At 33.1% G+C, this 13,324-nt stretch overlaps 2 protein-coding genes across 3 annotated transcripts; both read right to left on the reverse strand.

The window, feature by feature from the left end:
- Positions 1-1,723: 1,723 nt before the first annotated feature.
- On the reverse strand, positions 1,724-4,383 carry LOC142505317 (peroxidase 43-like). 2 transcript variants are annotated; one of them, XM_075618256.1, is made up of 4 exons: positions 4,157-4,377; positions 3,884-4,069; positions 3,581-3,743; positions 1,724-2,310 (listed from the first exon to the last, which is right to left on the reverse strand). In XM_075618256.1, the coding sequence occupies exons 1-4, from the start codon at positions 4,235-4,237 to the stop codon at positions 1,892-1,894; spliced, it is 849 nt and encodes a 282-aa protein (XP_075474371.1). In that variant the 5' UTR covers positions 4,238-4,377; the 3' UTR covers positions 1,724-1,891. The 2 variants fall into 2 exon arrangements, with proteins under 2 accessions (XP_075474371.1, XP_075474370.1); XM_075618255.1 differs by having other exon boundaries at positions 1,728-2,310; positions 4,167-4,383.
- A 2,046-nt stretch (positions 4,384-6,429) lies between these two features.
- LOC142505316 (uncharacterized) lies at positions 6,430-13,086 on the reverse strand. Its single transcript, XM_075618254.1, has 13 exons — positions 12,727-13,086; positions 11,696-11,769; positions 11,311-11,394; positions 11,061-11,141; positions 10,248-10,328; positions 9,283-9,375; positions 8,750-8,929; positions 8,540-8,607; positions 8,127-8,178; positions 7,713-7,766; positions 7,536-7,628; positions 7,181-7,247; positions 6,430-6,739 (listed from the first exon to the last, which is right to left on the reverse strand). The coding sequence occupies exons 1-13, from the start codon at positions 12,866-12,868 to the stop codon at positions 6,648-6,650; spliced, it is 1,161 nt and encodes a 386-aa protein (XP_075474369.1). The 5' UTR covers positions 12,869-13,086; the 3' UTR covers positions 6,430-6,647.
- Positions 13,087-13,324: the final 238 nt, after the last annotated feature.

Below are 13,324 nucleotides of genomic sequence, written 5' to 3' on the forward strand. Positions count from 1 at the left end.
CCTAGAAAAAGTAAATTAAACTTGCTGGTTTGCAAGCCAAAACCCTCTCAAGGAGTTGCATGAGATGATGAACCCTTGAGAATAGCTTCTCATTCTTCATTTCACGTACCTGCTGAATCCCACTCCCCGCCATCGCATCAGAACCACGGTCAACTCCACCGCCTCCTTCCTCTTCTATGAAGTTCGAAAATCCACTCCTCTGCGTTCTGAACTCAAGATTAATGTTATTTAAATATATTCCCACCATGTAAATGAATCTACTTTAATGATTATTGGTCAGATTTGAATAGCTTGTAAGAAGAATTTTTTTAGATTCTAGTTGGGTAAAAGTGTTTGTGGGTATCTATTTGAGCTTCAACTTCTATAATTATAAATAGAAGCTAGAATAAAGATTGAAATGTTTTTTTTTTTATTTAAAAAATTTGTGATTTGATATTTTTATCCTTAAAAAATTTGTGATATTCAACATTGTCGTCAATTTTTATAAATATTTTTGAAGATTTTTAAAAATCTAAAATTTCTTTTTTATATGTTTTTTTTAAGAATTTTGAATGAAATTTATAGAATTAAAATCATATATTATTACAAATATTTAATATTTTAAAAAATTGTACTTTTTATCATTTACATTTCCATTATTATTTTTACATATATTTTGCATTTGTTCAAATTTTGTCATTTGAATTTGTATTTTTATTAATTTATATAAATTTTCAAGCTTCATATTAGTACATGATAAATTTATTTTGATACAAAATATTCGAAATATAATAATAGTTAGATGAATATGTTGTTGATGTTGTACGTACCAAAATTTAGATAATATGTATATGTTATGGATATTGTTGTTGTTATGCTAAAAAATAAATTTTTTTCTTACTCATTTCTTTACAATCTCTACAATAGTCACTTCAAATAAGTAGAAGTTATTCCAAACATTTTTTTAGTCTACTAGAATATCTTCCAAACATTTTTTGAGACGGTCTCTTGTGAGACTGTCTCGCGAATCTTTATTTGTGAGACGAGTCAATTCTATCGATATTCACAATAAAAAATAATACTCTTAGCATAAAAAGTAATATTTTTTTATTGATGATCCAAATAAGAAATTCGTCTAAAAAAATACGACTCGTGAGACCAGTTTCACACAAGTTTTTACCAAAAAATTTTAGTCTATTTCGAATTTATTTAGCTTTGGATAGAAGTTGGAATTTTACAAGTTACCGACGAGGATTTGTTTTACAAAAAAATCTTTTATGAGATCGTCTCACATATAAATTTTGTGAGACAAATATCTTATCTGATCCGAACCATGAAAAATATTATTTTATGTCAAAAGTATTAATTTTGACTTTAGACATGGATCACGTCGATCTTCTCACAAATATAAATACATAAATCGTCTCAAATGAAACTCACTCTTTATCTAATTGAATAATAATAGAAACGTCTGCGGACAAAAATAATGGATATAATATAAGTTTATATATTTTTATTTAACAATCTATACTAAATAAATTGGGGAAAATATTACTATATATTATTTTATTTAAAATAAATAAAATAAAATTATAAATGACGGATCATTTTGAATAATTTTACAAATGACTGTTACTTTTACTCTTTTAAAATAAGAGAGAATTTTGAAATAACGATAATGTTCTAAGTAAATAGAACAACAACTTCACTGTTAGTGAACAATAGTAATAGATGTAAATAATACTTCAATAATTCAATTTTCGTGGATACGAAGGCATATCCTAAATATATTTATTTTATTAAATAAATTAAGGTGTATATTATTTCATCCTTTTGTCAAATAAAACAAAATTATGTTTTATATTTGAAAAATATGATTTTATGGACGTATATATAGTATAGTGTACGTATACTAAAAAGATTTGCAAACAGCCCTGATTCTTCCTTCAGATCCCGTCAACACACCAACTCTGCCCAATTTCACGATGGAATCGACGAAATCTGCTTCGAATGACGGCCCCGATGAAGGCCTAGATGACTCAAAATATGAGTCCACAATACTCTGTGTAACCTCATCTTGATAGAGACTAGCATCGGATTGCAACACAGCGAAGCCACCTCTGATATTCTTCAATATTTGATTGTCGAATGTCTGGCCGCTGTCCCGGTCCATCGGCAACCGAACATTAACGTCTCCGTTTAGCGGGCACCTAGATTTTAACTCCGGAAAGAACTCCGGATTTATAGACGGGTCGGAGCCGACACCGCCGGAAAAGGTGTAGAGCCTTGACGTCATGAAGAAGCATGCTGTGGTACCAATTGTATGTGCAGCTACATGCAGACAAAAAAAAAAAACATTAAATTTACAATCCATCTCAATAGCTCTTATGTATCTATGTAATTTATAAATCACAAGAGCTCACGTGAGACCGTCTCACGGATCAATTTCACATGACATATATTTTATTTGAAAAAATATTATTTTTATTTAATTTCAAAATTATTATCTATACTATTTTATTAAGTTTGAGATATTTAGAGTAACTAATTTTGATATTATGGTCTTTTTTGATAATTATATATATTAATAAAATGTTAAAATTTTAATATAATTTATATTTAGTTCAACGGATATGGACATTGTTTCTTAGGGTTTAGGTTATATGTTCAATTTTTATTAAGGTTACTTTTTTATTTTTTAATTTATAAATCAAAATTACAATGTAGTATATCATTATTTCTTATTTTGATCCCCATTTAAATATAAATCAAATAAATTATAAAAAATATTATACAACCATGCAACACGTACGTAGGTGTACTAGTTTTTTATTATAAATATCGATGAGTTTCACCCTTGTCACAAAGTTTTTTTAATCTGACTTCAATCATTATTCTAATTATCAAAAAACATATATATATATATATATATATATATATATATATATATATATAATAGATGAATTGGAAAAATTTCCGATGATAGTATTAATTAATGGTGCGTGTCCTATTGATATTAGCTGTAATCGAACGGACTCCAACCAGAGTACATCACATCTATACACAGCAAACATCAATTTTTTTATATAAAAAAAATTAAATGTGGTCTCTTTTTATTCAGTGTGGTCTACTTACGTATTTAAAGCGACATACAAATAAAATAAAAATATATACGAAAGTTAACAGAATAATTGAGAATACCACAAAATAAACTAAATAATTGACGTTTCATTAAATAAACTAGTTGCATCTATTCACATGCATAATGCGTATTCAATCTATCTATATTTAAAAAAAACTATACTTTTTAGGTGTCATCCAATTAAATGATCACATGCAAAAGGTTTAATTAACTTCCATAATTTCTCAAATTTCCCACTAGAAACATTGACTGTTAACAACTTAAATGATCTAATTTAAGTCGAGTGAGTCTAAGTTTTGTCCACTAGAGAGGCTGTATATATATATATATATATATTCGTAGTTGGATATCTTAATCCATATAATTTTTTCCCCCTTACCAGTACCAGAATTGAGTTTAAGACAGATTGTAAGCGTAAAAAAGGTGAAAATGAAGGTGAAACTTTGTTTAATTAATTACCACTGAGAATAACAAGATCCTTCTCCGTTAATCCCTTCTCCGAGAACTTCTGTTTAAGCTTCTGAATTGAATCACTGACATCTGGCATATTGTCCGCCATTTTTGTATCAGAAACCGTACCATCCCTTCTACCTGTTTCCACCCCGTACGATGGCCCTTTTGCCTACAAATTAGCAAAATCCCAGAAAATTAATCATCGTTAATCGAAACTGTACATCTGCTTCAAGAAATCTGCCATTACATATCCCGAATGTGTTCTGTGTGAGAATTACTATGTATGTATTTATGTATGTATGTATGTACCAAGACTATAGCATCTCTGGCAGCCAAAGCAACAATATCTGCACAAGAAACGACTCCGGGGCAAGCTGATTCCAGCTGGGATTTCGCAATATCGATTACATCAAACCCTCTAACTCCTTGATGCTCAAATGCATGCTTTTCATCTGCTTCCCTTCCATTATCTATCAGAATCGACCCTTCGCATCCCTGGATACAATCAATGCACATTACTCAGTACTTAAGAGACTGCTTGTCAAGAAATGTTACGAGCGCTAGCCATATAAGGGACCTGACCTGACCTGACCTGAACAAAGCAGTCGTGGAAATGAAGCCTGAGCAAGGCGGGGGCGATGGTTTGGTCGGAGGCGACGGCATCACGCACGACGCCGGTGACTATAGCCTCCGCGTCGGGGCATGTGTTGGCATAAAAGCCTACTTGGAGCTGACCGTGCGAAATCCCCACGAAAGTGAGAATTAAAAGCAGTATACCACCATGTGCCATTATTTGAACTACTGTGTCTTCTAATTGGATCATGCATTCATTATATATGAATAAATAAATACTACTCTTTTGCGTGTAAATCAACAAGACTGGATAATGATTCCCTTCAAAATATAAATTGATTCAAATTAATGGAAATTAATCTCTAAAACCATAATCGAAATTGTTTAATCATCGATCCTTTCTTATTATTTCAAAATCAGAGATAGGATTTAATTTGTTTTGATTCCTAAAAATAAGAATTAAAAGATATATTTATTAACTTATAATGATTGTGGACAAAAACTTGTGTGAGACGGTCTCACGGGTCGTATTTTGTGAGACGAATCTCTTATTTTGATCATCCATAAAAAAATATTACTTTTTATGCTAAGAGTATTAATTTTTATTATGAATATCGGTAAGGTTGTCTCGTCTCACAGATAAAGATTCGTGAGACCGTCTCATAAGAGACTTACTCATGATTATATAATGAATTGTTATAAAAAAATTGAATTGTAAGTCACAACGAAAAATACGTCATTTTCACGATGTACAAAATGTTAACATGTAATATTTAATTAACTTCCTCGGATGTAATTTATCTGAAATTCTCCTTTAAGTTAACCATTTTAATTTGAATCAATGGCAGATGCAACATGAAAAAATGGATATTTAGGAAAATGTACCTGGTCAACTATTTTTTTAAAAATAATTTCATTAAGTGTAATGTCATTTTTAAAAATTAATTGTTGACTAGGATTATATAACAAAATACCCCACTTATAATATCTATAATGAAATTATTCCCAACTGTCATCTCAATGCTAGAAGATAATACAACATTTATATCATATGGTGTAGCATAGTAATAACATGTCCAATTCAATAATGAAGTAAGGTTTTTTTTTTTTTTATCGAAGGTTATTTATTATTCAAGTTAAACATTAATTGCTCATTTATAAACAACCGTCTCAATTTCTTCTTCTAAAATAAAATGAATGAATCATAACTTATACTTACGAACATGACCACGACCACGACTCCTTTGCCGGCTCCCCGACTCCAACAATCCAAATTTAGCTAGCTCTTGAAGCTCGCCACTTTATATATTTTCATATCAAACAATCGGTTTCAGTAAGATATAATCGATAAGACGGGTTTAGCTAATGATTTGTAAAATGGTTTTTAAGTAAGAACCTTCTTGGTTCGTTACAACAACATCCTAAGTGATTCTTTGACAAGAATGTATTCGTGGATTAATCACAATGGGAGTCAACAAAATAAAATATGCTGATCAGTCTGCGAGGAATTTGGCAGATTCAATTGCAAAGTTCTGACAGTGGACTTGTTAGAAGAGTCGAGTGTTGGGGCATATTCATTGTCGAATCGAAATGAATGGAACTTGGACAAGTTGGGCCTTGACCAAGAACTGTGTAAGAGCAAAATTTTTGGTGATGTTTGTGGAACAATAACAGTAAAATTACTACTGGACTGGTGTCCATTTCAAGCACCTAATATATATTCAAAAATAGTTTTTCAAATCTTGATTATTATTGTTATGTAAATAAAAAAATGTTATATGTATGTTATGATCATAGCAATGTCCAAGAATGATCAAAATTGTTAAAAGATTGCACCTCTAAGTCGGTCTAAGGTGTCCTGTGTTTAATATAGAACAAGTCTGGAACTTCAATACACATAACCAAATGTTATCGAAAATATATACATACAACCAAATGGTTTATAGCACCATCAAGAAAAATAAATCTTCTTCCTGTTAATTAAGAGGCCGAACCACATCGAACATTGGCTTAAGAGTAAATGGAAGGAACTTTGCTTGCATATGTCACTGAAAGAATGCTATATCTGCTCTTCCTTGCACCTACGTGCTTTGATGAGCGTCAAATGCTTCTGGTAGATCTTCCAGATTTTTGTTAAATTTTTAAAGCTTTTTTAGATTAATGTTAATTCCAATAATATGTTCTCAAAGTAATATATCACCAAGAAGTGATTTGTGTAATAATAGTTTGGAATGAATAAAGGAAGGTTGTATAAACAGCATGCCTTCATGGCAAAACTGCAGGAACAAGAACAAAAATTTCAATATCAAAATCGAGACAAATTAATTTCAGGGTCATCAAAATCATTGTTAACTTTGATATTTCAGAAGAGCTGCCTCCATTTTTGTTCGGCAGGGAGATAACTGTTTTCAGTAATCCATTAGTTCACAACAATGCGTGCCATATCCGTCCTTTTAGAGCTGCTAAAAGTCTTTGCTCCGTGAAATGTAATTTTTAGCCTTCATCCAAGCTTACCAATTTCCCGTTTCTTTTGTAATGCCTTCTGACCATGATAAACAAAGGAGTCGACTATTCCAGCAACCGTGAATATACCTGCAGAATAGTTGCCATAAATCTCAAAAATTGAATTCAAGAATCTAGAGGCACGTACAATAGCAGGGACGCGAAATTTTATAGATAAAAGGCTGGTAAAATGTGGACTCACGGTACTCTAACTACAAGTTCATGAGATATCAAGAACTTTTAGCTGTAAATGGAAAATATTTCAAGAAGTCATGTATCAAGGTTCTATCCTGTTTTTGATATGTCAAATGTCCGTCCGAGGCCAAAATTGAAAAGGGGTTCCATCTCCATTTGTTGATGACAATAGAGAAGAAAGTACGTGTAATTTGTGTTATTCACCAGACAGGATCACAGTTCATCTAATATGAGGTAGCTCTTAGGACAAAAGCCATCGAACCAATTATTTATACAGTATTTCGAAATTTAACATGATAGCAAAGTGGGAGAAGAAAACCAAGTAATAATACATACCTCCCACTATGGCACATATATGCGTCAGGAAATGCAAGAATGGTGTATGCTCCTCTGTGAAAGTAACCTGCAATTAATATGTATATATAGTGAGGCGTATATAACCTAACGGGCCTTGGTTTTCTGAAAATTATCTACAAATTAGGATATTCATATCCTATCTCTATTTGTGCATCTTGTTAATTTACTGAGCGATGAAATAAAACAAAGAAAGACCCTAAGAATATATAACAATGCATGACCTGTAGTTCCAGAGGAAAAATGGCATAATAGATGTCATAACGGCTTAACAAGAGATTCCTTCAATAAATCATGCCTAAATATCTAATTAACTTCCTGAAGCCACCAAGCTCACCTTTATGGGAGAAAGATCATAATAGAAGAAAACTCCAGGAAGAGATCTGAGGTTGTCTACTTCAGAACTTTTGGAATGCTCAGTTACTGAGAACTGTACAAATACAAGCACCGTGTTACAATCTGGAAATACAGATATAAAATTTGAATGAGTTCCATATTTTAAGGGTTTCAGTACCTGATTTGACTGAATTTTATGGCCTCTAACACGGGTGTATATGGTTGGAACCACCTGCAAATTTCACCAAAACATATACATGATTTTCCACGTCTTCTACAGTGGTGGACAACATGTGTAATTAGCCTTACATTCTAAACAACTTCTACCTATTCACAAAATTAGAGCTCCAATACAATCCCCCAGTCTGTTCTTATCCCCCAAACGTATCTCAGGACACACTAACCCAAGCATTCTTTCTTGAGCTTAAAAATAACATTGAAGGTACCATCCAGTCATTATAGAGTATTTGAGCCCCATCCATGGTCCATAGGCATTGCAATATGCCACTCTTTTAACTTTTTCGTAAACCTAATTAATAACGTGAGTTGGGTAGCCAGGGGATGAGAGGGGGAGGGCCTTTTAGGAACTGACCTTGACAAAATACTGATACATTCCATTAGGGGTTTCTTGCACCCACCGAACCCTGTAAATTTAAAAATTAATTTAATAAATGTGACAAGCAAACATCTGTATCTCTGGAGGTTTTTGTAGTTTACTTTTTTTTTTTTGGGGGGTGGGTTTGTAATGGTATGTGCACTTTTGCTCGCTTGCTTTTATGTTAAATAACACAGCCAAAAGGGGTGGGGGATACAAAAGAACGTGAATAGAGCACAAACCAGTAAGCATATAAAATATAATATGGTCAACGCAAGGAAGTATTAGCGATTTCCAAAATATCGTTCACAACGAACTATCGACTTTGTTATGGTTATCTATCCTCCCCTCATTAAGTCAATTCGATGGTAGATTAAAAAGTGTGCACGTGAGTTTGTAGAAAGATCTACCCATCCAGTGGATTGACAATTCCAGGTATAGAATCTCCAAACATCAACTTGTTAATCTTGTGGCTCATCTGCATGGAATACTACGAAGTCAGTAAATTGATTAGAAAACTTTAAATTTGAAACATACATATAAAAGCAATTCAATATATATGACATGGCCACCAACCACTGAGCTCAATGGTTGAACTCTGGTTTATAGGTGTTCCTTACATTGTAATTTTCTGTTGGTAAATTGAGGAAATCGAACAGATGAAAGCCTGGTATATGAAAGCTTTTCCCAGGGGAAAACTGAAATTTTCCAGCCACTTTGTTAACCTCCAGAGACCCATGTATACTGCATCCTTCACCCTGTTCTTCTTGTACTTTCTGAACAAAACCCTCCCTTTTGCACTATAGGCAAAAAATACGACATGTCACGAAAAAGGACATCAAATGAGCGCAACCAAAGGAATGGACGAGAGTGCATGTGAAATCGTGTGTTTTCTATAATTTTCAAGATGGTTTCAAAAATGACAGCATTCTTTAAATTTATCCTGAGAAATAATTCAGACACTAATAAAGGCACTTACATGCAGATGGGGTATTTGTGATATACACAAGTAGATGCCAATGAAAAAAATCATCAGGATAACCGACATCATTTGTAATCCACACAGGAGGTTTTAGAAGGTGAAAGAAATCACATTCTAAAAATCAATTTTTGTAATGCAAATAAGGTAAATAGCACAATTTCTTCCCCCAACCTGGTCAATCATATCTGTGTTTGTTATACCCCATCCTTTCTTTCGATATGCTTCACGAACTTCTTCACATGAATTACAACACTCATCATCTGACTGCAAAATAAAGTTTTAGATGAATTACCAATAAATCACTTTGTGTTTACGGTTGACTGAAGACAAAGATTTTTTTACCAGTAACCTTACCCACGACAGCATACACCAGTTATATTCATCATAAGTTTTTTTTAAAAGAAAAAATCTATATCTGATCGCTGTTGCCAATAAATCACAAGCAAAATACACACACAGAGACAAACATAAACACGAACACACACACACACAGAGGAAAACCCAAAATCAACAAGAAGTGAGTATGAAAAGTTCAGTTTCAATAATGGTGAGTTGATTGAGTGTAGATCCTATCAACTTTCACTAAAATTTAGATTATTATCATCAAATATTCATCAATGATGATAATTTATAGTCTAATGCAATCAATTATTATGGTCAAGGAAATCATGTCGTTTAGAGAATTTTTCTGTGTGATGATGGCAGAGAATTAGTACAAGCTAGAGGTGGTGATGCAGAGAAAGAGCCAGCAAGACATAACTTTATTTTAAAATAAGCTGGATTTGATGAAGAAACTCGCAGAAGTCTGCGCGAGAGCCTACTTCCCTGTTTTCCAAACTTTGCAAGACACCTTTCTTAGAGTATGCTTTATCTTGACTTTAACTTTTGTACAGAAATACAACAGAAGGTAGATGTTTTCCAGTTGCTTTCTCGATTAAAAGCAGGTGAATTATAAGGTTGAATTATGGCAAAAAAAGGGTAATTGACTAGAAGGATCTGACAGCGACTTATATGGTTGGTCAACCCAGACAGAATAGTGTTTTATCAATAGCAATATACAATTGGCATAAAGTCATTTCCAGCCCCTACATCAGTAAATAATGCAAACATACAATGAAACTAATACACATAGATACCATTTCTGCACCATAGCACGATCCACAATATGTCTCATTATGCTCAAGCCTGCCGCCATGTCTCTGCAAAGGCTTCTCAATCTGAATAAATAGAACATAAGAGTAATTAGAGAACGGTGATAATTGAGGGGAATAATAGGACCAAAAAAAAATGCAAGGACACAGATTACTGCGTACAGAAATATGATGAAGTCCTGCTAAGCCCAACTAAATGCATTTTCCAATTTGCTGGATGTGAAATTATTCATCTCCTACCCTTTGGAATGAACATGACATGAAGCCACAGTCCCTTAAACACCCACTCCAGAAAATTCTACTTCGAAATGCTACTAACACAGTATATCCAATTCAACCTACGATATTTTTTGAACATATTTTATCGCTTATCACCCAGTACAACCTATTTATTGACAATAAACAAATATTCATTGCTTTCTAAGAAAAAAAAAGTATCCTAATTCCTTGCATTTCATCTTGGATTCACCATCATATATTTAATTTAAGGCATGCTAAAAGAATCTCTTGAGCCTTTAAAACGCACCAAGATTGGTGTTGCATGACCCGAAGAAACACTTACATTGAAAAGTTCCATTTTGAGTCTTGACTTGCATTTAGGTGCAATGAGTCATTGACTAAATCCCACTGCTCCCTGAGCATAGTGGGGATTTTAAAATTGTGTGTGTGTGTTGGGGGGGGGGGGGGGGGTGGCGTGAGCGCGTGTATGTGTGCATATATTACAAAAACACGAGCAAAAACACAGGTCTATAAATACATGATAGCTTTGACGAAGGTAGGAGGGCAGGCTCATGTTACCTGAGGTGCACCGATTCCATCTTTTCTCACTTCTATCACATTGCCATGAGAATCAAGTCTTTTCTTAAAGATGTCGTGTCTCTGCAATGAACCACATTGTGCCACCAATTAATCAAAGAGATTATGAGGAATTATACAAGGTCAGCAGGGCTGATTGAGGATAATGCTTCATCAAATGCCTTAAAATTGACACTCTGAAATACATTAAAAAACAATGAAAATGAATTGAGAACTCCATACGAATACATACTATGTCCAGATGTCGCTCCCCACTGATATCCATAGCATCAAGACTCAACAATGAACATGGAAAGGCGGGAAAAGTGATATCAAACTGCACCCAAAATAAGAGGCAAACATGACAACATAATAAAGGGTAATGATCAGCACAGACTTGACCAGAAATTAATGACAGTTGTTACTGGCAGAGGAGATGATAAGAACCATCTTAAACACTTTTAGTTCAGTAATAGAGCAACTAAAGAATGTTAGAGCCTAATAAATCTGTAGGTGACTTTAACTACCTCGCAGCACTAAAATGAAATCGAAGAGTGCTATGAATATAATATAGTTAATACCATAAATTGTGAGAATCAAAATTCTTCATTACATGTGCCAGGAGACAGTTTTCTTACATCAATACGCAATTTCCCTCCTCTAGATGTGTCTACCACAAGCTTTGTATTTGTGACTGTGTGAAGATATAACCCTGCGACAAATGGACGATAAACATGATGTCCGACTCGACATGAAAATCACAATGCAACTTTTAGGAGAACAGATTAAAAGTAATACTCGGGAGGTAAACAAATTATCCAGGACATAAGCATGATGTCATGATCTTGGTATAATACAAATATAAAATCATAGCCATATAGTCATCTGCCACAAAAATTGAAAATAAAAATCCAAAAATAACTTGGAAAACATTGTGAAAACTAACAATTTTTTACTCCAAACAATCTACTTTCCTACATGGCATCTGTAATGAAATACCAAACATATTACTGTGTGAAACTGCGGTCAGATAGGCAAACTGATCTTAACAAGATGCTTCATTAAATTAATAGATCTAAGATAGGAAAATAACCATAGTTAGGATCAATAACAGGCAAAATAAACAAGCACTACGATTGACCATATCTTTCATTAAAAAGTTCATAATAATAATAAGTTGTATTAAATGAATTGCACAAAAAATCCATATATCCTTCATGTGCGCTGATATATGGTTAAATCATGTCAATGCAGCGAACCGGATGGATCTTCCTTCACAGTCATACTCAACAGAACTGCAATTGGTCAAAAACAATCCAGACTAAAAAATGGGCAAATTCGACAACAAATTATAATTAACTGAACCATATTAATCAAATCATCTGATCCAACTTCATATATCGATCCAGTTCAATACTCATACTTGCAATCCTTCCAATTAAAGTTCATCACTTCAATTCCTCAATAGTTCAAATTCCTCTATTTCACCAACGCTCCAACCGGTATTAAAGTAAATTATTTTGAGCTTCTCAATCAACATTACCATATACTATATCAAAAATTTATATTCCCACAACGCTAAATAAAATTATGCTATTTACAGACATTCTCCATTACTTAAAACAATAGAAGAAACAAGAAAAGGAAATTGGGAGTTTCAGAAACGTACTGAATTCAGATATGAAAAGTATCAGGATGAAGATAGAAGAAGCGAGGGTGATAACACCACCGGAGAGGGTACGTCTAAAGAAATCCTCATTGATTTTCGGGTACGCATCCAAATTTCGCAACTTGATGTACAATCTATCCATATATACGAATGAACAGTATATATATCAATATATATGCGCCAATCCCTCCAAAAAACAACAATCTCTCATTTGCAAAATTCGAAATTCTCAGAAGGGATTTCTTCTTTTTTTCCTGGTGGGAATGTCAGTCAATCGTCGGGGGGGGGTTTGTGGGACGGCGCATGGGGAAAGGGAAGAAGGTAACGTTTGTTTGACTATTGATCGAGCTTTGGTTGACTCCGTAATCCGTGTTACTGCGGACTTAATTTACCATTTTTGTTTATATATATATATATATTTTTTAAGAAAAAAAATTGTTGCTTTTATTATTTTTATTAAAATTTAAGAATTAAAACCAATGAGAGGAATATAAAAATTAGATTTTGTTTCATTTTTATTTTTGGATTTTTTTAATACAACCTATGGATAAAGTTATAATGTCAGCTCGATCACATTTTGAACTAAATATAACAAATA

The sequence above is a fragment of the Primulina tabacum genome, chromosome 10 (assembly GCF_025594145.1).
Source record: "Primulina tabacum isolate GXHZ01 chromosome 10, ASM2559414v2, whole genome shotgun sequence".
NCBI lineage: Eukaryota > Viridiplantae > Streptophyta > Magnoliopsida > Lamiales > Gesneriaceae > Primulina > Primulina tabacum.

Bases quoted from the DNA above. Each gene is read 5' to 3' on its own strand.
- LOC142505316 (XM_075618254.1), bottom strand. From the start codon at position 12,868: ATGGATAGATTGTACATCAAGTTGCGAAATTTGGATGCGTACCCGAAA. The intron at 8,179-8,539 runs GTAGATCTTTCT...TTAAATTTACAG, and splicing joins ATTGTCAATCCACTGGATGG to GGTTCGGTGGGTGCAAGAAA. The intron at 6,740-7,180 runs GTATGTATTATT...ACTATTCTGCAG, and splicing joins TATATGTGCCATAGTGGGAG to GTATATTCACGGTTGCTGGA.
- LOC142505317 (XM_075618255.1), bottom strand. From the start codon at position 4,364: ATGGCACATGGTGGTATACTGCTTTTAATTCTCACTTTCGTGGGGATT. The intron at 3,744-3,883 runs GTACATACATAC...GCTAATTTGTAG, and splicing joins CCAGAGATGCTATAGTCTTG to GCAAAAGGGCCATCGTACGG. The intron at 2,311-3,580 runs GTAATTAATTAA...GTCTGCATGTAG, and splicing joins GGATCTTGTTATTCTCAGTG to CTGCACATACAATTGGTACC.